The sequence below is a fragment of the Genypterus blacodes genome, unplaced genomic scaffold (assembly GCF_046128005.1).
Source record: "Genypterus blacodes isolate CSIRO-AG114 ecotype Tasmania unplaced genomic scaffold, CSIRO-AGI_Gbla_v1 ptg000048l_1, whole genome shotgun sequence".
Taxonomy (NCBI): domain Eukaryota; kingdom Metazoa; phylum Chordata; class Actinopteri; order Ophidiiformes; family Ophidiidae; genus Genypterus; species Genypterus blacodes.
The window spans coordinates 1,002,501-1,027,133 of NW_027466861.1; the positions used below are offsets into that span (position 1 = coordinate 1,002,501).

The following is a 24,633-nucleotide window of genomic DNA, read 5'->3' on the forward strand; positions in this document are numbered from 1 at the left end:
CACCTACATTCACATATCCTCTCCGTACACACTTACTCAAGATATGCACGCACAGATGCACGCTAACCCTTCGCCTCGCCTCAGCCCCCGTCTTCACACACCCCCGACGGGATAGGTTTGAGGCCTTATCTTAGCCAAACACTCCATCCAAGCCTCGACTTGCTAACAGGCTTTGCTGGCTAATCTTTAGCTCAGACAAGCGCCTGGGCACCAGAGGAAGAGTGAAGAAGAAGCGGCGGGTGAGAGTGAGAAGGGAAACGGAAGGAGCGGGGAGTGAAATCCCTCTTTTCTGTTTGTCTTGTTGTGTTGCTGGCCTCTGATGTACCCCTCTGTCTCTCTCTCTCTCTCTCACTCTCTCTCCCTCCCTCTCAGTGCCTTGTGGTGGGAACATCACGTCGGACAATGGGACCATCTTCTCCCCTGGATACCCAGAGGAGTACCCCAGCTCGGCCGACTGCTCCTGGCTCATCACCGTGCCTCCCGGCTTTGGCGTCAAACTCAACTTCACTCTGCTTCAAGTTCACGGGCCGCACGACTTCATCACCGTCTGGTAAGAAACGGCCGAGGACCTTGATCATTCATTCATCTTGATGGAGAGTTTGCTTTACCTTTTCCCAGTATTTTGCTCCTGGCCTCACTACCTCCAGCTCCTCAATTTATTTCATAGTCGACTTCTTTTGGGACGTGTGGACAGAGGAGGACGCAACTGTGGGCTGTTTCTGTGTGTGAGACAAACCCTTATGCCTCGGAGCACAGCCTCGATTGTTTTATCCTCTGATGATAAGTTACTCAAAGGTTTAGTCCATCATTATTGTCAGAAAAAGTGTAAATGTTATACAGTCTGAGCTAAAGAGCAGGTGGCGTTTGGTCTCCCTCTGTGGTTTTGAAAGGGATAGAAGTGGAGAAGGAGCATGTTTTGGACGTGTGTGTCCTCTGGTTCGCTTGGACGTCTCTGTCTCCGCCTGGATGTCAAACCTTCCTTTCATCACCTCCATAATGCATGGCTGCTTCTGCCATATGTGCGGACACGGACATGATTCCTCATTGTTGCCAGTCCCAGTTGATCCTCCCCTTCCCCCAGACTCCAAAGGTCCCAGCTCTCAGCCAGGCCGGAGATCTGATGGCCGGCCAACCTGGCAACCTGAGGCGAATCATGCAAAGAGTCCACATGGCGTGGCGTGACATCTATATTTAGCAAATGATGCGCGATCACATCCTGAATTATGACTGTCAGTTCATGCAGAGTTTATGTCATCGGGTCGGCGAGGCTAAAATGGGCCAACGTGGACGCTTTTCGTCATATTGTTACTCTTCTACAAACAGTCTGCCCCTTCTTCTCTGACAACCCCTGCTGAGCTGATCCTTCCCAACAAGCTCCCGCAGAGCCAAGATGGTGGCCATCATGTTCCACAGCTTCCAGTTACCACTCCTGTGTATCTATCCGCCGAACTGCCGAGCCAAGGAAACGGGGCCCCCTAATGGCGGCTTGGCCAGAGCGCTGTCAGGCAGCGGTCCCTAGCCAGCCGTTTCCAGAGCTGCTTGTAATCTCCCATGCCCAGTGTGACAGCCAAAGACAGATGGTTTCTAAGCTGAATGGTTGTGGCAGGAATCTGGGAACCGGTTTAATCGGCCGTGCAGCGCGCCACGGGACTGCCAATGCCGGGCCGCAGCTTTCAGAGACACTCCTATTGGATGGCACTTAGCGGGGGAACAGCACAATCCAGGGCCTGTCGTTTCCAAGTTTATCTGTAATTTTTACCTTATTTTAACATAATCGCCCTGAGCAGCCCAGTAATTGCTTTGGGTGTGATGAAGTGAGAGCAGCTTGGTCGCACTCTGCCCCTGGAAGCTGCTTGACATTAATCTGGCGTGTGGCTTTGTTTGCTTTTCCAACAGATACCCTGTGAGCTTTCTGCTTAGAACCTGACTGAGAGGCCACTCGCACCAACTCTGACGTTTATCTGTCATTAATTCAATATGTAAAGGTGTTCAGACTCATTCAGCCCTCGCTCTTTATCGCTGTGGGTTTGCATTGAAGCCGTGTGCAGCATTTACTGAGTGATCACTTTCAATACTTTTGCAAAAGATAAATCAAATGACCTTATGGTGGCACTACGACAACGCCCAAACGTCAATCACCTCTGAACTGGTAATGGTAGAATCACAGATGCAGCTATCCTTGCAGGCCATGCCCACTTCCACCAAGATATTCCACAAATTAAAATTTTCAGCCGGCTGGTGGCGCTGTAGTAACCGCCATCAAATACGCGTCTCTATTCCTTTGGCTGAACTCCTTCTGGCAGAGATCTTCATTAGTGTGTATTGCCTTCAACCCTCTATAACGTCTACATTCTTTACTCTTTATCCACAAATTATACCACAACACTAAGCTATTTTACTTCTCCTCCAGGTGATGTAAACCGTTAAGCATCAACACTTTGCCAAGGACGTGAAAGACGTTTCCATAACAATTTGCATTATATTTTCCTCACGAGTCTAGTTGGTGTTAAATGTCTTTAAAGACGTTTTTGTTGTTGTCATTGTTAAATCTCATTTGACCCTTTTGTCTCCTGCAGGGATGGGCCACAGGAGACAGTCAGGAAATTGGGCATATTTACCGACGGAGAGCCCAACGATCCGCCCAGCAGCACATCGTATCAGGTGCTAATCCGTTTCCGTAGTAACACAGAGAAGGGCGGGCTGTTCCGTATCAACTACCAAGGTATTTAAACTCTGACTTGAGCCTAATTCATTTTTGTATCATGAGTTGTTTGGCTTTTGCTAACATGTTTTGTCCCTTTGGATGAAGCATACCGCCTGCAGTTCTGCCTGGCTCCCCCCATCATTCCTAACGCGGAGATCCTGATGGCGAGCAAAGAGTTTAAAATCGGTAGGTGGAGATGCAAACACACACAAACATGTTTAGCCTTCCACTGCCAATTCAGGTGTGGGAATTTCTCTTTCACACATGCAAAGATGCCAAATTCACACAACTGGCCTGCATTTGTGCCAACCACAACACAGGGACGCACCTGTGAGCCAGGATCCTCCCGCGTAAAACTGCTCAACCACATCGCGGCAGACGCTCCGGCTGACAGCTGCTCTGTTTAATGTGTAAGAACTGTCCTCATCATGGGAGCAGAGACGAACTTTGAAAAGAGGTGCATAGGAGACATAAGGAGACACATTATCCCGACCACCCTGACTACACATCCCATAAGGCCTTGCTGCAGACGGTGTGCAGAGGCGGCGCTGCAAATGAGTGATGATGACACAATCATGGGCGCCAAAAGGGTTCTGGGCAGGTGCTCTCATTCCGGCTGCAGAAGATTAATTCTCCCTATCTGTTTATTTGCATATCTCCTCGGGTCGTTATTATTCAGTGACACACAAAACAGCGACACTGACACAGTGATTCATCTGTAGGAACCCCAGTGGGGATTCATTACGGACGCTTCCTTTCCACAACTAACTTTTTCTTGCACCAAGACACACAATGGATCATGATTACCTCTGTGTCGAATCAGTATCCCTGCTAAGAAGCACTGATTGGTGTAGCAGGACATCATAGACGGTATCAATCATGTAGATTGCCGCCCGCCTGCCTGTCGCCTCCACCTGTAACTTTAATTCTGTCTCACACTCACTGTCTCCCTCTGTTCAGGTGATATCGTACGCTACAGATGTCTCCCAGGCTATCAGTTAAGCGGGAACAGCATCCTGACCTGCCGGCTGGGGACACACTTGGAGTTTGAAGGCCCTCCGCCCTCGTGTGATGGTGAGTGAGGGCCTGAGGCTTGAAACCAGGCTGTATCTCTGTCCAGACTGTCGCACCATCAGTGTGCTTGAAGCAAAATCCACTTTAAAGACCGTATTGTTTTTCTTCAAATGGCCCACTTGTGCATCCTCTCTCATTAGAATTTATAGCAGATTTAAAAAGGGGTTATGAATGCGAATGAGGGTCCGCAATCTTGCACCATAACACATTGGATGCTTAAAGCTTTGACACACATTTAGCCTTTGTATGCCAGTGATTTCATGCCTTTTGTTTATTTGGAATATTTCCGTAATTAAAGAACTTTCTCTTGTTTAGCACCAAGAAAACCCACTTGCACTTCGCTGTAGGTCAAAGAAGAAGAACAAGAGCATATTGGAGCAAACAAGAACTGTTGCTCGATCCAGCTCTAATTACAGTTTGTGTTTCACCTGACTTCCAGACAAACCGCACCACTTGTCCTACTTAATTTTCTTTGTTTTGATACGCCGCCGGTCAGCATCTCGCCCGTATCCCAGTATCCCTTCGGCGCAACGACGTCTCAGTCTCAACCCTCTCATTTAGTTTCACTCCCCTTGAATTTTTGTCCTTGGACCAATTAACAGTGGACCTCATCGTTCAGCCATGCCCCGGTTTCCTGTTAGCGAACACTCCTACCAAGCAGGCAAGTCCTCCTGTTCACGGACTGTTGGGTCTTGGTTGCGTTCACTGAAAAGGTCCCCGAGTTCCTGCAAAAGTTCCTGTCATGCGAAAGGCAGTGCAGACGTGCGTAGTATTTCCAGTTTTGCGTGATCCCTGGCTCCCGCGGGTGCTCTTTGTGTCTGCCGCCGCGTTAGCAGCGGCAACATGTCATCTCGGGTGGCAGTTTCCATCTTTTGCGGATGATACTTGGCTCCCAGGGGGCTGAGGGAGGCAGCTGCGTTACTCTTTACACGCCTGGAAATCTGCCTCCCGGAGGACTCGATGAACGTCGTGTCCCCGAACGTGCTGCAGCGTCATGATACTTTACCTCTGAGCAAGAGCGAAGGCGTCGGTTTGTCTCTTTGTCAAACAGAATCCTATATTATCGTATGAACAGAGGGAAGAGGAGGAGAGAGGAGTTGTTTTGTGGTTGACAAAGAGTACACGGCATCATTGATTTGGACAATGAGAAAAGAGGATTCAGGATCAGAAAAAGTCACATTTTCCCTTCACCCAGTTCTGTTTGCACTTCTTGTTTTCGTGTAATTCATCTGGCCTCTAATTGTGCAGCGTACAAATTGTTTCCCTTTTGCTGCCATTACACCGGCTTAATCCCTCCTTCTGTCTGTACACTGTCAACCCGCACAGAGTAGGAGCGAGCCAAGCTGCAGATAAATATGAAAACAAACAGCGCTTTGCATTTAAGAGTAAAGGGATAAAGCCACAAGAGGGAGAAAATGGGGTACGGGGGAGCGAGCGAGGTCGAGAGATAAACGGCCCGGGCTGAGGCGGGGTGTGCTCGAGGAAGAAAAAAAAAAAGGACAAAATGGAGCTGGAAGCAGAGGAGACTGATAAATGAGCAGAAGGACGACAGTGGAGCGGGACAGGAGTTAGAGATAGAAAGAGAGAGAGAGAGGGAGAGAGGGAGGGAGGGAGAAAAAAATAAATAAAGAGAGAGATAGAGAGTGAGGGAGAGAGAAAGGGAGGGATGGGATGGAGAGAGAGTTGGAGGGGAGAGGGAGACGTAGAGATAGAGGGAGGGAGAGAGAGACGTGGAAGTGAAGAGACTAAGTGCTCAGCTCATTGAAATGCAGGGGACATGCCGGCTGCAGCTGCACCTATCAGACCGCCGCTTCTCCTCGCCCCCACACTCCCCCTCCCCTTTCTACATGCCGAGCTGCCCCTCATCACACACACACACACACATGCACATTGTCAAGCATGTCGCTGGGTTGTGGCTGAGTCGTCGGGTGTGAGCGCCGGAGCCTCCAGCAGGTTCTGCAGTGCTGTTCACCCCTCAGCAGCGTCGGCCTCCCCTCATCCTCATCCTCTGCATCTGCTCCCCCTCCCCCGACATGAGCTTGCAAGCATCACATTTCTCCGTCTTATGTAACAATCTCACACACACATACACATTACCTCCCATCCTCCACACACTTGTCCATCTTCCTCTGTCCGTCAAGCCCTCTCTGTATAACACACCACCCAAACTGACAAACCAGGTGGATAGATGGCTAACCAAACACACACACACACACACACACACACACACACACACACTCCTTCCCCTCCTTCATTATACTCTCCTCTGTAAGCGAGTGTTGGCTGCTGTTTCACAGAGCGTAGCTGTGTTGTATCGCGCCAAGAGTTGTCAGCAGCTTGCCAGCGTTCCTAGCTAGCTACAAACGCATCCCCTTCTTCTCCTTTTTTCCCGGCTTTGAAACAAATGAAAAGCAACAAGACGACGTTAGTATCAACATCAACAAGCTGAAGAAAGACGTATAATTCACTGGCACATTACATTTTATTGGCTTGATCGCAGCGTTTTAAAGTTTTAAAGTGTGCGTCAACACGCTGGCTGTTAGCCTGCGCTGTGTTGGTTGGTATCGTCTGCTGTCCTTAGACCACAGAGAGTTCCAGAATAACACGCAAGAGTAACAACAACAGTACAAAGACTTGTTTGAATTAATTAATGAGGTCTGATGATCCAAAATCCCTGTGTTTATCCCCCAGACAGATTTCCTGTTAAACCTGCATAATCACCCATCGCATTAGTTTCCCCGCTAGCTATCATTCTTTGTTTCTCTCTCTTCTCCTCCTCCTCCTCCTCCTCCATCCCTCTATTCTTCCTCTCTCTCCTCTCTATTTTTGTTCCCAGAGACACTTTTGTTTATGTCTCTCCCCCCCTCACCCTTTTTTGAGTATTAACACTGAACCGGGCTGAATGCATAAGAGCGTTCTTGGAGTTAGCTTATTAGGTCGTGATCCGTACTCTTGCTAATGGAAGGGGCCCGTCCCTCATCAATCGGCCTGTTATCACTCCTCAGCTTATGCTAATTAAATACCGACGCATATTGTTTGACTGCAGGGCTTGCTTTAATGTGGATTTCTGCCGGAATGCTTGTGTTGCGTACATAAGTATGCGCGTGTGGGAAGATTCCTCACGCTAACATAAGGGACGTCTCAGAGATTTGTCGTTCCTTTGACCTGTTTGTTTCGGGGGTTCCTCGTCTCATTTAAGCTCGTTCTTTTACAGCCTTATCGCCTTCCAGTCCCAACCCGCGTTGCCTTTTTTTTCCCCCAGCTGTCAGATCTGTCCCCTAATACCCTTTTTGTCGTCTGACGAGAAAGACTGACGCCTGGTTTTCGGAGTGGATTAGCTTAATTAGCAGTCAAATACGCCAGCGCTCCCGCCTGCCTTGCTCCATCACCACCCGACTCCAGCCCGAGGCGGTTCAGAAGACAAGCCGGGGTTTGGTGAAAGGTCTCCAACAACATGCATCTTATCTTCAGACGACTGGACGCTCCGTGAACTTCACTCCTTAAATTTCTCAGCCTTATTCCCGGTAGCGGTCGCTTTCACTAACAGTCAAAGCATCAAAGCTTTTGGCCTGATCTAATGAGATACGGGTGAATGTAAAAGGATTTTGTACACTTTTTGAACACTTTTAAGATGTAGCCTGGGTCCCTGTAGACTTCTGTGTCCAGATTTATGTCAAATAAAATATTCCAGTAATTTGACGTCCATACTCGACCACTGACTGTTTTTCAGAGAATTTTTGAGCTAACTGACATGAAGCCTGTAATAAAAGTAATATCTGACCATAAACAATCTGTATTCCTCTAAAAGCTACTCTACAAGAGGTTTTTAGTTCAGTTATTTATAAACATGTACGCCCTTGCCTCAGAAACAGTTTTCCTATAAAATTTTACGTCCTTACTTCTGCATGCAAGATTATACCCACATGAATACTAACATGCACCGCATCAAACATTGCTGTGACATTCTCTAAAGTTTGCAACAAATATTGGAAAAAGTTTGAACAAAATAATATTTTAAACGATCAATGTGCTGTCACTGGTGTAACGTGCTGCGGTGACTGACAGCTTACCTGGCGTTTCCCGAGGCAGTCGACTCCACCCAGTCGCTGTGCCAGGCTAGTTTAAACAAAAAAAAAAACGGCGAGTTCTTTTCAAAGGCTTTTTGTTTGTTACCCAGCCTGTTTGGCACCGTTATCCTGACAAATTTAATAACGTCTTCTCTCAGAACACACGGAGAAAAAAGAGGGCGAACCAGCCAAGAGAGACAGACGCATAATCACACGTTGACACAGCACACAAGCTCATTCACAGGCACCAAAACAAATTAACACACACACACACACGCGAGAACACACCTACGGTTCCACGCTGCTTGAGCGGGATTCAAATGTTCAGTTTTTCACCACTGTAATGAAGGAGCTGAAAGTGCCAAGCGGCTGTTTTGGCTGTTGAAAGAGCGGCGCACAACAGGGGCATTTACACTGCCGGCTAGCTGCTGCCACATATTCAATGACAAACACACAACAGCGCGCGCACACACACACACACACACACACAGGCGCATACATGAGCGCTACCCATTGTTGTGCACTGTGGCGCCGTCTTGATATCAGCTATGATTCTAAATATAGCCTCTGGCAAGTGTTTAACAAGGTAAATCTATGGTTTTGCTACGAGTTTGAAATGGTCTGTTGTTAATTGGAAAACCTCTTAACAAGCTGTCGGATTGACTTCCAGCAGAGACGACTTTCAGTGATCAAACCCAGCACTTTCCTATACGCCAGGAGGCCCCGAGGAGTCTGTGTGCTCTGCGATACAGGGAAGCAAGAAAAAATTATCCAGGAGAAAATCTGCTCTTTTGTAGATTTGTATATTAGGTTACAAAGGCGATTTTCAAAGCTGTGGGAAACACTTAGGGCGTGCAGAGAAAAGGAAGCAACAATGTTTATCTCTCCCTCCTGTGGAAAAAGCTGTTTCACAGTTTACCTTTTCAATGCACGCGACCCAATTAAACCAACAACAAAAGCGATACGAAGCGGGAAAAAATGTAAATATGCTTTAATGCTGTAGCTTATTTGTTGGCGCTCCATTGTTCATTGTAAAGTATAAAGGTAAATATAAACAGTTGGTGTCTGCATTCTCCCGACCCGCCACGTCACCAATAGGAACCCTTTATCTTTCAGCCCCTGCACCAGTGTGTTTGTGCAGATTGCAATTTGGGCCCCTAGCTGTCAAGACAACCGGCACGATGGAGACAATATGTTCATCACAAATCACTAATATTGCCACGGAAATTCCAAGAGAAGTAATTTCCTGCGTCGACAGCAAGAGAGAAGAATAGACTCTGCTTCTGCTCTCGTGGCGTTGCCCTTGAACATCAATGGAAGGAACAGAAACATGATTGAATTTGTGTTTGGCTCTGAAAAGAACGAGGACCCATTAAAGTGACGTAACAACAGATAACCGTTTTAAAATTAACTCATTACCGTCGTCTCTCCACAGTAACATGTCCCATGAACGAGGTGCTGACAGCGTCCACGGGAATCATCATGAGCCAGTCGCCGGGCAATGGCTTCCCTCATTTCGAGTCCTGCTCCTGGGTGGTCAAAGTGGAACCTGGTTACAACATCACCTTCACCATCGAGCACTTCCAGACCAGCAGACAGTTCGACGAGCTCGAGGTTTTTGATGGTGAGTCACCGAGGCCCCCCTTTGCTAATCTGCGTTGTGATTGGCTCTCATCCTTCCTGCTTTCTTCCATTTCCATGTCAGTTTTCCGCACCATCCACGTCTCCCCAACTCCCTAACTTTATTAATAAGAGTGAGCGTGGAATGACAGTTTTGTAATTATGCAAATTCTGCCTCCAGAATGCGTCCCAGCTGTGTGGATGTCATGTGCACCTGGCTCCATGTGACAGGAGAGATCGATCACAGTGCACAGTGCCAGACCACAACTGCATCTGATCGCATTGCAGTCTAATTGTCCGATGCGTTTACGAACTTGCAACAATGTTTTACCTTTTCTGGAAAACATCTTTAACTACAAAGTGGCCTGTATCTGTCATTCTATCTGTGTTAATACCCTTCAATATATGTGAGTAGGGCAGATTATTGTCAACGCCAACATGACAGCAGCCCTAACTAAGGCCGCATACTTGAATCAACACGTCTGCGACACAGTGTCAACAAACACTGAACATTATCAGCATGGAGACGATTTATAATTGTGTATACTTTTATTAATAGAGATATGGATTTCACCATTCTGTCAGTCTATGTGAGGTAAATATCCTCCAGATACCAGTGTGAGCTTGAAAGGGATATGACATGAAATACTCTTTGTCTGTCTCTGTCCAGGCCCGTCCAGGCAGAGTCCTCTCCTCATCACGCTCAGTGGCAACTACTCCAGCCCGTTGAGCATCACCAGCTCCAGCAACAAGGTCTACCTGCACTGGTCCTTCGATCACACTACCAGCCACAAAGGATTCCGTATACGCTACTCAGGTGAGCACGGAGAAGCTACGCCCCTCCACCTCCACCCCTCTGAATATTACTCTTGCTCCGTCGCGCCCCCCCGGGACAAAGCCGTGTCCATACAAGCCACATTTTGACTGCCAAGTGTGACAGAAAGCGTGAGGAATGTGACCCGTCTCCATGACAACCTCTTAAATGGGGGTGGTAGGCATCGGCAGCAGCGCTCGCTCGGCATCACAGACAGGGGGAATTTGTAAAACGTTGTTGCTTGTGTTTTTCTGTTCTTCTGTTGGGTCACGATGCCATGAAGGATGTGTTGGTATATGAAGGCGCATAAATCACTATGAATTATGACAGTGTAAATATTTAAAAGGCTCCCTCCGTTTCCATATCAACACAGCTCAGCCAGACTGACTAATCTTCTCCGTCCTCCTCTACGCTGAGCTTTCCCGTCTCCTCTGCCGGATGTCCTGAAGTTTTTTTTCACCCTTTTTCTTCCCTCGCCCCCTTTCGCTTTCCTTTCTGCCGCTTTCCCCCGGACATGATTGATTCTGCCGCGGTGGGCGAAGCGACAGGCCGAGCAAGCGATTGCTGAGGACGCACACGTCGCAGTCCCTAATATGGAGATGCCTTCTGCGGCGGTGGGGAGGAAAGAGCAGATGGCGCGGGCAGATTCTGCGCGTTCTGCAGTGTTCTTCCTCGATTCATCTTTGGTCTCCGAGGGCCGGTCTTTCATCACCGGCTAGCGACTATCTCCTCTTGCTACCCCTCGTTCTTAGTTTTTCTAGATCTCTCGTCTGTGGGCCGGACACGTGCTGATTCCTTTTTCACTGTTTCCTTTACATTTCCTTCACCCCCTTCGTTACATCCATTCTATCTTGCTCCTTCTTCCTCTTACATCTTCCTCCCTGCGTCTCCTTTCCTCGCATCCATCGCCCGGATTAGCCATTCCGACCCCATCACCTTACCCATGTAGATACAATCCCTCTGAGCTTCCCTGGCTGATTGTAAGCAGGGCAAGCTGCGCACTACATGACTGACAGAGGAAGCAAGAGACTCCGAAATGAAGAGCAAGATGGGCAAATGAGTTAAACACACATAGAAGGGAAGGATCACGCTTTTACTCCAGTGTGAGTCGGGAGCTGCCAGTTACACTGACTGACAGCACAGGAACGTACAGTAGCTTTACAGAGGTATTGAACTTAAGGGGGCTGCGTGCCAAGTTGTCTGTTCTTCACGCTCCCTCGTAGCCAGCAGAGAGGATGGAAATGAGGACCAGTTCTTTAAGACGACCTCAAGACTCTCGATCTCGACCCTCCCAAAATGGCTGAAGAACAAATTGCGAAACCATCCTCGGCCCGGACAAGACAGCTGCAAACATGTACGAACAAAGTTTTTGTGGATATAAAACGTGCTCCAGGACACAGAGATGACAGAGATCAATTTAAAGTAATTTACGACTCGCGAAAAGTTTCCTTCACTCACTCGCGTTCAGAGATATTCCAGCTCATTTATTGATTCCTCATGAATCCGCACCAAAGGATTTGAGAACAGCCGACCTTGTTGGCTACTCGCAGAATCTGTCAGATATCTTATTTATACGATCTTCGGCATCAGATTCCACCATTAACTCTGGCTTATCTCACGTCTTGTTTAGTGTCCCTAAATGGTCTGTCAGCCCGCTTGAATCGCCCTGCCGCCCCCACTCTCTCTCTCTCTCTCTCTCTCCCTCCCTCCCCGCCTCTCTCTCTGTCTCTCTCTGTCGCCGGAACAACGTGCTCGTGTGACAGCGACGCCTCATAAATGCCGAAAACGTATCACGGAGTTGACAGGGCTGTAACTTTTTATGCTGTGAGCGAGCCTTATCTGATTGTCTGCATGGTACTAAAAAAAAAAGAATCCCTGTAACTCAAAAAGAGAGGCAAGGCGGGGCTGGGGTGGGGGTTCATTGCCAGATGTGGGTGGTTTGAGCAGGAATTTGCATTTTTATAGAGATGTAATGTGGTCATAGTGATTAAGCATAATAGATGGTCTGCATTTGGTGTCCTTGGTCCACTTACATCCTAATCTCTCTCCACAATGAGGACAATGTCCCCTCGTCTCTCAGCCTTGTACCGTCTCACAGCCTACCTACGGCGTCACCTGAACAATGCGCGTTCCCATAGAAACCCCATTATCTCCCATGTGCGTTTGTATGCCGATTGTGTTCAATTTCAATTCTTTTGCGAACAGCGGACCTGTTGCTCGCACCACTTGGAGTGATAAACGATTATTGCAGCCACCAATTTACCCAACAAAACAACAAGAGATAGTGTTCCCGTTATTACATATCTATCACTTTTATGACCTTCCTCCAACCGCCGCTGACAAACTCGTGTTTTGCTTTGCAGAACATTAAGTTTCCTATAATCAATTTCTTTGTCTCCAGTCTGCAATTTTTGCCTTCGAGAAATTGTGCGTTGGATTAATTCATGTCCCTGTTCGCCCGCGCCGGGCATAAAAGACAGATGCAAAGGAGATCCGGTGCCTCTCCGCTATCAGAGGCGCATTAATCCTTCCCCTCCTCAACAACAGCTTGGATCATCTTGCATTATTACCGCCTTTTTAATGCTTGTTGCGCACTATTTTACGAGCCGGCATGTTTATATTTATCCTCTCACATTGTCCTCACAGCGGCCTACTGCAGCCCGCCAAACAGCCCCGTGAACGGCACCGTGCACAGCCTGACAGGCACCAAGCTGGGCAGCACCCTGCGCTTCAACTGCGATCAGGGCTTCCGGCTCATCGGGCAGAGCAGCGCCACCTGCGCCCGCAACGCGCAGGGAATCCACCAGTGGAATGCGCCGGTGCCTCTTTGCCAAGGTAAGAACCTCGTGGGTGGTATGGCAGCGGGTGGAGGGGAACTTGTACAGGCAAAGTGGATCCTGAAATATCGCCAAGGTACTTCCTGGGTAATTTCCACCCCACCTGCTCGATAGAAAAGGCTTCATTCATGTGAGTTTAAAGCAAGAGAGTGTCAGGTGAAACTTCTTAAACGAACGTTACAAGAATGACGTTGTAAAGCTGCAAACTAAGAATTAAACTGTCAATACTCCGAGCTAAAGATGTGTTTTTTTTGTGTTCTGAGAAAAAGAATAAAACAGAGGTGTCTGCAAATCCTTTAGTGATGGATTAAAGCGTGATTTGGGCTGACAGTGCGCCATCAGCGGCAGCCTCTCCAGCCTCGGGCGCGCCGCTAGGAAGCTCTCTTTACCACTCCTCCGGAATTTGCTTTAAAAGATAACAAGGTGTCAGATTAATGATCTTAACCTTGTTGCGTTGTTGGATCCGTCAATACGGCGAGCAACTCTTGCAGTCGCTCGTTTCTTTAAAAAGAGAAGAAATTTGTCCTAATTGCATCTTTTCATCTGTAATGGATGACTAAGACAGAACAACTTTACTGCTCTCCCTCGCTGCAGCACCACTGTGCACACATAATGAAAATAGCTGTCTCTTTAAGGTCTTGATTTCACTTTGGTTCAGGACCTATGGATTTTTGCAGCATTTGTCTTGTAAAGGCATCCAACAGCTGCAACTTTAACAAGCTACACCACACACTCCTCTCTCTCGAGTAAAGTTGCAATGGTTTTTATTTAACAGCTTTAGATTTGGGCCCCAAATTTTCCAAACTTTGAACATGTTGTTTTCCCATTTCAGTATGTTCTCTAGCGTCTGAAGGGGAGGGACTTGATCCCAACAGTTCAGGGTGTCCACAATTGGAACATCACCTCTTCTCATCCCCTCCAGGTCTCTCTTCTCGTTCTTCCATCTGGCTTTTAGAGGCGAGTCGGAGCAGTTTGACGAGAGGCCACTTCATCTAACCGCCTCTTTGATGTTCACTCTCTGTCGTTCGATTTTGCCGCGACTTTCTGCTCTCTGTTCCTCTCAGTTCACTTTCAAGGGTGTCAGATCTTCAGATAACACACTCTTAAGTTCCCGCTTTATCACTGATGATACGTCAGCTCTCAGACTCTCAGGCTCTCAGAAAGGAGAGAATACGGGCCTTCGCAGCTTCAGTGTCCGTGTCTCCAGGCCCTGCATTAAGAGTTAGCTCCCTAAGTTAGCTGTGAAGAAAACAGTTGTGATTGTTTGTTCTGCCATATGCATGTGTAGATCACACAATACAGTAAGAATAGCACCAACCGTTAATTAATGCTACTTCTGCAGAATCAAAAACGTCCATTTCCTTGCACAAATCCATAAAAGTGCAAATCTGAAACTTCTAAAGTTAAAGTTTCCATCCAACTGTGAACTGCACCAGTCCAATGCAACTTGATTGTTTACCGTTGTGCAGATGGGACCCTGGGAATGGATCCGTACACCGAGCCTGTGTGAACTAAATGGTTGTCTCTGTCTCTGACCTTCTTGCCTCTCTCTCTCTCTCTCTCTCTCTCTCTCTCTCTCTCTCTCTCTCTCTCTCTCTCTCTCTCTCTCCCCCTATCTCTCTCTCTCTCTCTCTCTCTCTGTACCAGTTATGTCCTGTGGGATGCCAGTGCCTCCAGTAAATGGCAGTATAGTGGGCCAGGACTTCTCTCTGGGAGCCCGGGCCACATACCGGTGTAACCCTGGTTTCCGTCTCTCCGGCCCCATCACCACATCTGTAAGCTGTCAGGAATCTGGGAGGTGGAGCCCCATCGAGGCGCCACCCAGATGCATACGTGAGTCATTTGCTCACCCTCACATCTATGATTGTTTTGGAACTGTTTGAGTAATGGTTGTATACTTAACTTCTGACCTTTCAGCGGTGACCTGCCCCGACATAGGCCACTCCGCTGTGGAACACGGAAGATGGCGGCTAATCTACGGAACTCAGAACCAGTACGACGCTATTATGATGCTCATATGTGACCCGGGTTACTACTACAGGGGTCAAAGGGTCATTCGTTGCCAGGCCAACAGCACGTGGAACTACCCAGATCCTCGGCCGGTCTGCGAGAGTGAGTGGAAACGACCCCCGTCCCCTTATCCCCCTCGCCATCCCTCCATCCTCCTCCTCAGCTCTCCATCCTCCTCTTCATCCCTCCATCCTCCCCCTCGCCCCTCCCTCCAGGATTGTGACATGTGACCTCACTGTGCATCCTTATGTCAGTTATCTCCTGCGGTGACCTTGGCACTCCACCCAACGGTAACAAGATTGGAACCCTCACCGTTTACGGGGCCACTGCCATTTTCTCCTGCAACACCGGATACACCTTAGTGGGGTCTCGGGTCCGTGAGTGTATGTCCAACGGACTGTGGAGTGGATCACAAGTCCAGTGTCTAGGTGAGAGTTGCACCACCCACACATAAAAAAGAACACGATAAAGCACTTTAGTTTGCTGAAAGTGATCAATGGCGCCACCGTCTTCTTCAATCATCCACAGCCGGCCACTGTGGAAACCCTGAGCCCATTGTGAACGGTCAGATCATCGGGGAGAACTACAACTACCGAGGCAGCGTGGTGTACCAGTGCAACCCGGGCTTTCGTCTCATCGGCGTGTCGGTGCGAATCTGCGAACAGGATCACCGCTGGTCCGGACGCACTCCGGTCTGTGTCCGTAAGTGCAGCTCCTAGATTTGGACCCTTCTAGACATAAATCATACCCAAAGAATCATCTCACCACCTGCAAAACACGATTGGATAATGTGGTCAAGGTCATGTTTTGTCATAGAATCTTAAACTCATGTTTCCTTTCTTAGCCATCACCTGTGGTCACCCTGGTAACCCTACCTTCGGCACGACCCAGGGAACCCAGTTCAACTTAAACGACGCCGTACGCTTCGTCTGCAATACCGGATATGTTCTACAGGGGGTGGTGAGATCCTCCTGCCAGGCCAACGGGCAGTGGAGCAACGCCCTTCCCAGGTGTAAAAGTAAGTGTGTCGACCCGGAGGCCGGGCGCACAGGAGGGACACTGGAGAGAGGACGTCCTCCTTTCCAGGGACATATCTGTGATTTCTCTCTTTATATTCCCGGCTGCTCGAGTGGGCAGGTATCGAATTACCGGCCGTGTCGCGCAAGGTCGTATCCCGGGAGACCACGGATGACCCCAATCACAGAGATGAAGCGGCGAGACACCCGGAGGGAGACAGAGTTTAAACGATGCATATTAGGGGAAATTGAAATGAAAAGCAAAGAGAGGCCGGGATTTATTTAATTACCACGGTCTCAACCAGCCGGGTCCGCCGAGGTTCCGGATAATATTTACACGTGATATTATTTCCTCTGAGCGAAGCTGCCTCCGTTCCGCCCAGAGGCTTCACCTCAAGTCATGGAAACAAAACGTGGTTAATGACTAAAGAGAGAGAGCCAAAAACACTGGACGGCCGCCCTTTGGAGACCGACATCTTAGTCTTCCGGGATGGAGAATAGGCAAAGGCTGTGGAGTTTTAGCCACATTAGTATTTTCGCCGCGTCTGTCTCCAGGCTCACTGAGGACTTTGTGACAGGCAGAAAAAAGGGGCCGTCTGCGAGGTCGGGCCCCCCTTCTACGACAAGGCAGTGACAGAAACCGTGATGGATTGACTTCTGCGTTTGTTTTAAATAAGGAGGGGAAGACATTTTAGCACATTTCTGAAGGGAGGAGGAGGTTATGAGTCCCGGGGGGGAATCTTGGCGCATACATAAGGAGGCACGATCCTAAATCTCTCCTCTGACTCCAGTGCCTTCACATTAGCATTGGCCTTGTTTTCCATAGGATGCTGACTCTACCGGATGTGCGTTGCCAGGCTGCGTCCGGGCGCTAAGCGTGCCGGATCCTGCTGTGTCCGAGTGCTGACATGCAGACATAACTTTGCTTTTTTTTCTATTAGATTCATCACCTCTGTCCCTCTGTGTCATATTTCTTAAAGAGGGGTTAGTCCTGTGCTCTCTCTCTGGAAAACCACAAGTGCTGCGATGACACCCTCTTCATCTACCTCACCTCGCCGGCGCCATGGGCTTTCCTTTTCGGCAGAGGAAACGGCAAATAGATAAATTAAGCAGAGAGAGCAGAAGAGGAACTACATCTTAGCTGCGTTCCTCTGTTACCCGCCATCAATAATGCAGGTTGCGAATGCCCACCGCCGGCCCGCTCGGCCTCTTATCCCTCGCTGATCATCGCCAATTTATGTCGCGGCAAACACAGCCACAACGCCGCGCCTCTGTGGATGCGTTTATTTGCCTTTTCAAAGATAGAAGGCTCGACACACGACAGAAAAGACACACACTCACACACACACACACACACACACACACACACACACACACACACACACACAGTCTGACACACTACCTACAGGGCTGCTATTTGGCAGGGAGCCAGCAGGAGGAGAGCACAGTCGGGTTTGCCATTTCTGAGTGGAACAGAGATGAATTACCTCAGCCCCCCTCTTCCTCCTTCCACTTTATTCTTTCTCCCCTTTCATCCTCTTCCTTGTGCTCTCTGCCCACTGGGCCACACAAAAAAGGTTTACCAGGAGGCCGGTCCGTTTAGCCGACGCTTAGACAAGGCCCGCGATGTCCGGGTACATTTATTCAAAGCCAAATTCCAGGCTCAGGAAGTCTGGCGGTGGAGGAGCTCCGCTGCTTCAAATGCTCTTTGTAGTGTTATAACGCGGTAAGTTGTAAATGATGGCACAGTGGGTCGGCACTCTACTGGAAGGAATACATTACAATGGGTGTTTGGGGGGCGATTTAGCCCCGCTGGCCAGCTGGGAAGCATGGAAATGAGAGATCTTTTAAGGACATTAGCATACAATGGGTTCATTTTGGCCGCGGCATCACCGGGGCCGGACCGGGAAGGCAAACTGGGGCCCGGCCGCTCCCAGGCCACCTAGGACCCATTAGGGCCGGGCAGCACGGTGCTTATTTATTTGTGGGGCACCATGCAGAATACAGAGCAGCTGTTAGAGCACATGCTTTACCACGCAGGGTCCCCAGGCCACAGGTTCAAATCCCTTTAAAGCGCTTGATCTGCTGTTTGGTTTGTATCCTTGGGTGTGAGTGCCCATGATGGATCAGTGTTCAGTTACGTCTGGAAGTCTCACTGTTAACATTCTCTCATGAATTTTAGAATATGTATGACACCGTCAGGGCCTCTTCCTCTCAAACTCCCCACCTCGCTTTGGTGTCCCTGATCTTTCTGTCGCTCTCCCTCTCTCTCTCTCCTTCCCTCTCTCCCTCCATCTGGCACTAAACTGACATGTTCCCTCTTCTCCTGCGAGCTCCTCATTCATCACCTTCTCCGCTCCACGGCGGCCAGCGGGAGAGCGGCTCTAATGAAGCAAATGTTTGTTTCCGGCGTCTGCCTTCTACTTCACTTGGATGGATGGATGGTGGGCAGGCGGGGTAGAAGTGAACGAGGAGGGGTCGGACAGATCGGAGCTGTTGGAGTTACATATACATACATACATCAGAAAACATCTAATGTAATCTTGCCAGTAACATCACGCGTATGTTTAAGAGGAAAATGCGGGGAATGATTAATGTCTCTCTCTCTCCCTTTTCCTCTTACCCCTTCTTTCTCCCTCTCTCTGTCTCTCTCTCTTCCCCTCTCTGTCTCTCCCTCTCTGTCTCTCCCTCTCTCTCCCACACTCCACCCTCCTCTCCAGTTGTGAACTGCACGGAGCCCGGTCACGTGGAGAGCAGCGTTCGGCAGGTGCTGGCCAGTGGGCCCCATCGCTACAGCTTCCAGACGGCCGTGTCGTACCGCTGCAACCCGGGTTACTACCTGCTGGGCACCAGCTCCATCTCTTGTCAGGGCGACGGCACATGGGATCGCTCCCTGCCCAAGTGCCTGTGTGAGTATCTCAGTGCGCCACCGCAAGACGTTTGTTTTAATTTGGCTGTCATGATGAGAAAGACCTGCAACTTTAGCTGCTTAGAGGGTTTGTTACTCCAGAAAGTCATTTTCTAGAGCTAATCTGTTGCTGTGCTTTTGTATGATCATATCCAGGGTTCATGCTGTTGTGTAAATCCTGAAAGACAAACAAACACAAACATCTTTGGAAAAGTCATGGAGTTTGGAATTATAGATTGTATTCATTGCTATTATTCAGACTGAAAAAGGACACACTGTTTCTATTTAACCGGATGGGGAATGAAGATAGGATGAGATCTCTACTGTTGAAGCATGTCCCCATAGTAACAGTGTCTAGGGTCATATATAGGCCCTGCATTGATGCAAACCCACATGTTATTTACAGAACACAGGAAGAAGACAAGGCTCTCAGGGTTAGGCTCACAGAAACACAACGGCAGGCAAAGACATCTTCAGTAATATGTGACAAAAAAAGCACAAATCTAGTTTAAAGTTATTGGTCAGAGTCTTTATGAACCCTGAATATCTCATTCTGTACATGGTGTACAGTAATAAAACGATTATCAAACGCTCATGAATGAATCCAGTGACTGAATAGTTTAGATTCTCACTATATTTGTGATTAAATATCCAACAACAACAATCCAGGTTATTTTGTATTCTGAGGAGGAAGAATGTGAATGCACACATTTCACATTTAAACTCCATCAGGGAGAAGTAAATGATGGATTCTGAGGGAAATGAGTTTGTGGATTGGCTGGCATCTCCTCAGTAATGGGAGCCAACACTATCATACTGTGTGAAAATATTCAATCTGGCATACTTTACCTTCTCCTCTGTGCGCCTTGTAAGACTTCAACCCCCTCATGACTCTCTCCTCTGCCTGATTGGACAGCGGTGCTGTGCGACCGGCCCAGCGTGCCGCCCTACGCTCAGATCTCAGGCGACCGCCGCACCGTTGGCTCGGTCATCCGTTACAGCTGCATCGGCCAGCGTGTGATCGTGGGAAACACCACACGCACGTGCCAGCTGGACGGCCAGTGGAGCGGCTCGCCACCGCACTGCTCAGGTATGGAGTACACCACCCCGATTAACCAACATTAGCCTTAACTGAAGGGCTTGGTGGTCAAGACAGAAATGGAAGAAGGTGCTGGTGGACGACCATTTTTCACCCCCTGCCTTTAAATACCTGATTCATTCCACCACCCTCCATTCCGCAACCTAACAAACACAGAGTTCTGGGAGGGGCATCTGTTAGCAAGCAGCGAGCAGAGTGGGATCACGGGGGAAAGATGAAGCTCTCCTCCTGCAACACGGGCCTCAAGGGCAAAGACAGTGTCCTCTATAAAACCGCTTTAATCTGCTCATATTAGACTGAGGAACAGGACGCCCACACCCCAGCCTGCGTTATGAAGCCCAATAAAGACATCAGCGCCTGTTCTCCCCTCACACTCGGGCATCTGACACACACACACATGCACACGCACGCACAGAAAAACCCATGTGGCTGCCAAAAGATGCAAATATGTGAAAAGAAATGCGTCGGCGCTCACAAAGTCGGAACAGAAGAGAGCGGCAGCAACGCCAGAGCTGACCGGTCATAAAAAAACAAAGCATGCTGACAGTTTAACATCACAATTCATGACATTCATATATCCCACAGATTGTTTGGGCTCTCAGCGGACAGTAAACACGACCTTTTTGTTCTAAAGACTTAAAGCTGCGCCAGGCCGTAAAGTCAGACGAGAGAGCAGAACACAACGGCGGAGGCTAAAGAGGTTGTGATTGTTTTAAACGGGGGGATGAGGAAGTGAAATGGATGTAAAAGCAGTGAAATGAGAAACAGCAGCATATCGCACATTTTCTGCACGCAAACAGTGAAGTGAAGTGCGGACGTGGGAAGCCGATTACTCCTTCGGGAAGTACCAGAAAATTGCTTTCCTCTCGGAACGCGGTGAGGGGAGGGTTTCCGTGTTCCTTACATCGTTATTATTCTACGTTAATACTATAACACCGCACATATGGGAGAGTTGATCCACCTTGCATTCCCCTTTGTGTCTTTGTTTCCAGGCGATTCTGCAGGCCTGTGCGGAGACCCGGGCCTCCCCGTGCACGGCATCCGTCTGGGCGAGGACTTCACCGTGGGGAGCGTGGTCCGCTTCAGCTGTGAGCCCGGTTACATGCTGAGGGGCTCGCAGGAGAGAACCTGCTTGGCCAACAGCACCTGGCTGGGCGCCCAACCCGAGTGTCACGGTGAGGGGATTGATCTCACGCCCTCAGGCTCTCCACCGGTGAGGTTGACAGGCGAGTCGCTGCAGCAGGGGCCTGCAGGCGCCGCAGCGACCCACCTGTCAATCCCAAGCTCAGGCCGACGCCCCTTAGAAAAAAACAACAACTTCACAGGATCATAAATAATGTGTTTTTGTGTTGTTTTTGTATTAAGACCTGAGCGAAAACCCTCGGGGGGGCTCTCATGTGTCTCCTAGCAACAGTAAAACCTGAAGATGACCATTAACCTGCTTTGTAAACTGTGTATAACCCAAAGCCTCGGCACAGTGAATTGGAGTTATTCAGCAGCATTTTCAGCTTCTCTTCTCTCCGTGACCCCCTGACCCTCGCTATTCCCTCATCCTTGAATACATTGTGTTATTTCAGGAACTTTCCATCCCCGTCCCCTCTTCCTCCAACCCTCCCCCACTCCCGACTCTCATTCAATCGCTCGTTGGCGTTGCGATATGCCTTCTAGCTGGAGGTTGCCCACCTGTTCTCGGTTGGCACGGACTTCAAGGGCCAGGCCACATCTGGTCATTACAGGAGGGCGATGCCCACGGGGGCGGCGAGGGCCCGGGGCAAGCTGGAGACTGTAATGAACACAACCATCACAGGCGAGCGGACAGACACCCAGGGATTAACTGAGCAAAGGATGTGTCCATCAAAGCACAGAGTTAGTTATTAAGCAGGGAGCTGGGGAAGATGGGGAGAGCGCTGAAGGTGACGGCGGATCAGGAGGAGGAAAGAGATGCAGTGGAAGAGAAAATCCTCCTCAGTCGTCTTTGATTTGCAATGATTTCTCTGCACACTGGTGGTTGTTTGCCGTCATATGATCACTGATAAAGGAAGGAAGGTGGGGAGGAAGAGGAAGGAAGGAAGGAAGAAATGGGTCTCGACTCTCTTGCTAATAGGGAGGGACTTCCTCTGAGTAAGAACAGTAACTATCCCCCTTCCTATTCATTCCATTTGTGCATTGCCACAGTGCCACTCAGTGGACAGTCTGATTTATGTCCTTGCTTTCTGGTGTTTGATTTGTTTTGGTTTACAGCAATCGTTCATATTGGAGGAAACTTCAAGCAATGGTTAATTATTCAGTGTTTTCCATTCCTGATCTTTCCCAAACAATGCTTTGGATAGAGGAAAGCCTGTAGTGAAACCATGGATCCCCTCCTCTACCCTCCTACCTTCTCTTCTGGTCCTATAGGACTGAACACGTTCCCTAATCTGTTCCCCTGTCCTCTCTCTCTCTCTCCTCTCAGTGCTCTCCTGTGGAAATCCGGGAACGCCGCGGAACGCCCAGATCCTGATCCACGACGGCCTGACGTTCTCCAGATCCATCACGTACGCTTGCCGGGAGGGCTACTACTCCACCGGCCTGCTCACCCGACACTGCACCGTTAACGGGACCTGGACGGGGACCATGCCCGAGTGCTCGGGTAATTAACCGCCCCCCTCATTGAGAACCCAAGCGAGTCTGCCGGAGCCGCTCGGCCCCTTCATCCATATGCATGAACATGGTGTTAAACATGCCACGGCTGAGGGTGCTTGTCACCTCTCTTAATGGAAACTCGTCCCGGAGTCCTTTTATAATTTATGACATAAATACGTTTTACAGCTCAATCCGTGCAGAGGCAGCTTATTTGATCAATTACTAGCATCTGGCTCTAGCTACGTGTTCACGCAACGCCCGAGTCTCATCAAGTCAGTCCATTCAAGACGCTAGAACCAACTAAGATATTTACATTCATCTACTTTACATGGACTCAAGCATGTTCATTTACCTCCACCACTAATCTGCTCTGTCATGCATGCATCCGCTTGTGTCAGATGAGGTCAGCAGTGCTAAGCGCTAGCTGCCTCGTTTGCGACCTAAAAATAGCTAACTACAATACCATCAACCTGTTTCCTGCATTACTTTGAGAAATGTGCACTGTAAAATTATATTTGTAGTAAGTTTCTGCCTTTTTAGAGGACTTTGTTGCCCAAACGTGGCTGCTAGATTTCTGTATTTCCGGGCCGTCCGTGGCGTCGCAGGGTCACAGAGACTCATTGATGGCTGCTGTTTCTCCTAGCGAAACACTTCCACAGGCCCGATGAGAAACATAAGTGCTTGCTCAGTCAAGAGGAGCGTCTTTTCTCCAGGAGGCCCAGTTTCTTCCCCCCCTCCTGGGAATGTGGTTGCTGCAGAGTTATAGGCACTGCGTATGCATTTAATAATGCCACTTTCCCCGGGCAACTCGGTGCACAATGTCCTTTTGTGCCCCGGATTCTCCATCATTTAAAACCAAGCTGCTTCTGCTTCTGCTGCTGCTGCTGAGTCATTCCGCCGGTTTCTCCCTGCCGTTACTCGCCCCTTGTGTTTTTCCCACAGGATGACAAAGCGCGTCTGCATTGTCAGAAGGAAAAACAAGTGTCGAGGAATATTGTTCATTCCGGCGCTTCGGGGAGCTACTGTGGTGGAATATCCCTTTGAAAGTTTTGCTCCTCTTCATCCCAAAAGCTCTTAAGTGCAGATAAAGAAAGCATGAGGAGAGTTCTATAGAGATAAACTGCAGTAAAGCAAACGGCGCTCATTGTGATGAAAGAGTCTGTCAACTAAATTCAGCAGAAATATGATATTTAATGCAATTTTATGCCATAAAAGCAGCCTCTAATGGAGTTTCTCTGTGTCTGAAGTGCTAACAGTCCGTGTGTACACATCAGTCAGGTGGTTTCTCAGATTGTTAGGTTTTGTTTGGAGCGCTTAGATACGGCAGCTGATTGCCTCGCCGGGCCTGATCTCCATGTGCATTTTTCAAAATTGTTTACTTGCTTGTATTTCATCCTAAGTGTGTGATATTGATTTCCCGCTTTACTGAGTACAATCCAACGCTAAGCAAATTAAACCATCAAATAATACGGCTTAGACATGATGAGGTAGCGAATGATTTGATTGGCCTTGTTCGCCGCGTTATTCCGCCGCTCCCCCAGGCTTCCTCTCTCTAATTTCCCGGCTGTAACACAAAATGGACTCTGAGTTTTATCTTTGCTCTAATCCTTTTTCCTGCGTCCTTTCCTTTTCTCCTGGTTTATCTCTGCCTCGGCAGTAATCAACTGCGGCGACCCGGGGGTGCCGGCCAACGGCGTGCGGCTGGGCAGCGAGCTCACCTATAACCACACGGTCGTCTTCCAGTGTTCTCCCGGCTTCACCATGGACGCCGACCGCGCCTCCACTCTCATCTGCACCAAGGACCGAACCTGGAACGGCACTAAACCGCTCTGCAAAGGTAGAACAGGCCCTGAATGATGATG

General features: G+C 49.0%; 1 protein-coding gene across 1 annotated transcript in view; it reads left to right on the forward strand.

Annotated features, from left to right (window-relative positions):
- Positions 1-24,633, forward strand: part of csmd2 (CUB and Sushi multiple domains 2) — a 189,818-nt gene that overhangs the window by 154,276 nt on the left and 10,909 nt on the right. The window contains exons 44-60 of the mRNA XM_076149883.1: positions 373-550; positions 2,577-2,722; positions 2,810-2,890; positions 3,665-3,778; positions 9,281-9,469; positions 10,136-10,282; positions 12,926-13,114; positions 14,764-14,949; positions 15,034-15,228; positions 15,381-15,554; positions 15,655-15,828; positions 15,971-16,144; positions 18,863-19,051; positions 19,967-20,140; positions 21,142-21,324; positions 22,602-22,778; positions 24,429-24,608. Of these exons, the coding sequence (XP_076005998.1) occupies positions 373-550; positions 2,577-2,722; positions 2,810-2,890; positions 3,665-3,778; positions 9,281-9,469; positions 10,136-10,282; positions 12,926-13,114; positions 14,764-14,949; positions 15,034-15,228; positions 15,381-15,554; positions 15,655-15,828; positions 15,971-16,144; positions 18,863-19,051; positions 19,967-20,140; positions 21,142-21,324; positions 22,602-22,778; positions 24,429-24,608 (2,850 nt within the window). The remainder of the gene's footprint in view (positions 1-372; positions 551-2,576; positions 2,723-2,809; positions 2,891-3,664; positions 3,779-9,280; positions 9,470-10,135; positions 10,283-12,925; positions 13,115-14,763; positions 14,950-15,033; positions 15,229-15,380; positions 15,555-15,654; positions 15,829-15,970; positions 16,145-18,862; positions 19,052-19,966; positions 20,141-21,141; positions 21,325-22,601; positions 22,779-24,428; positions 24,609-24,633) is intronic.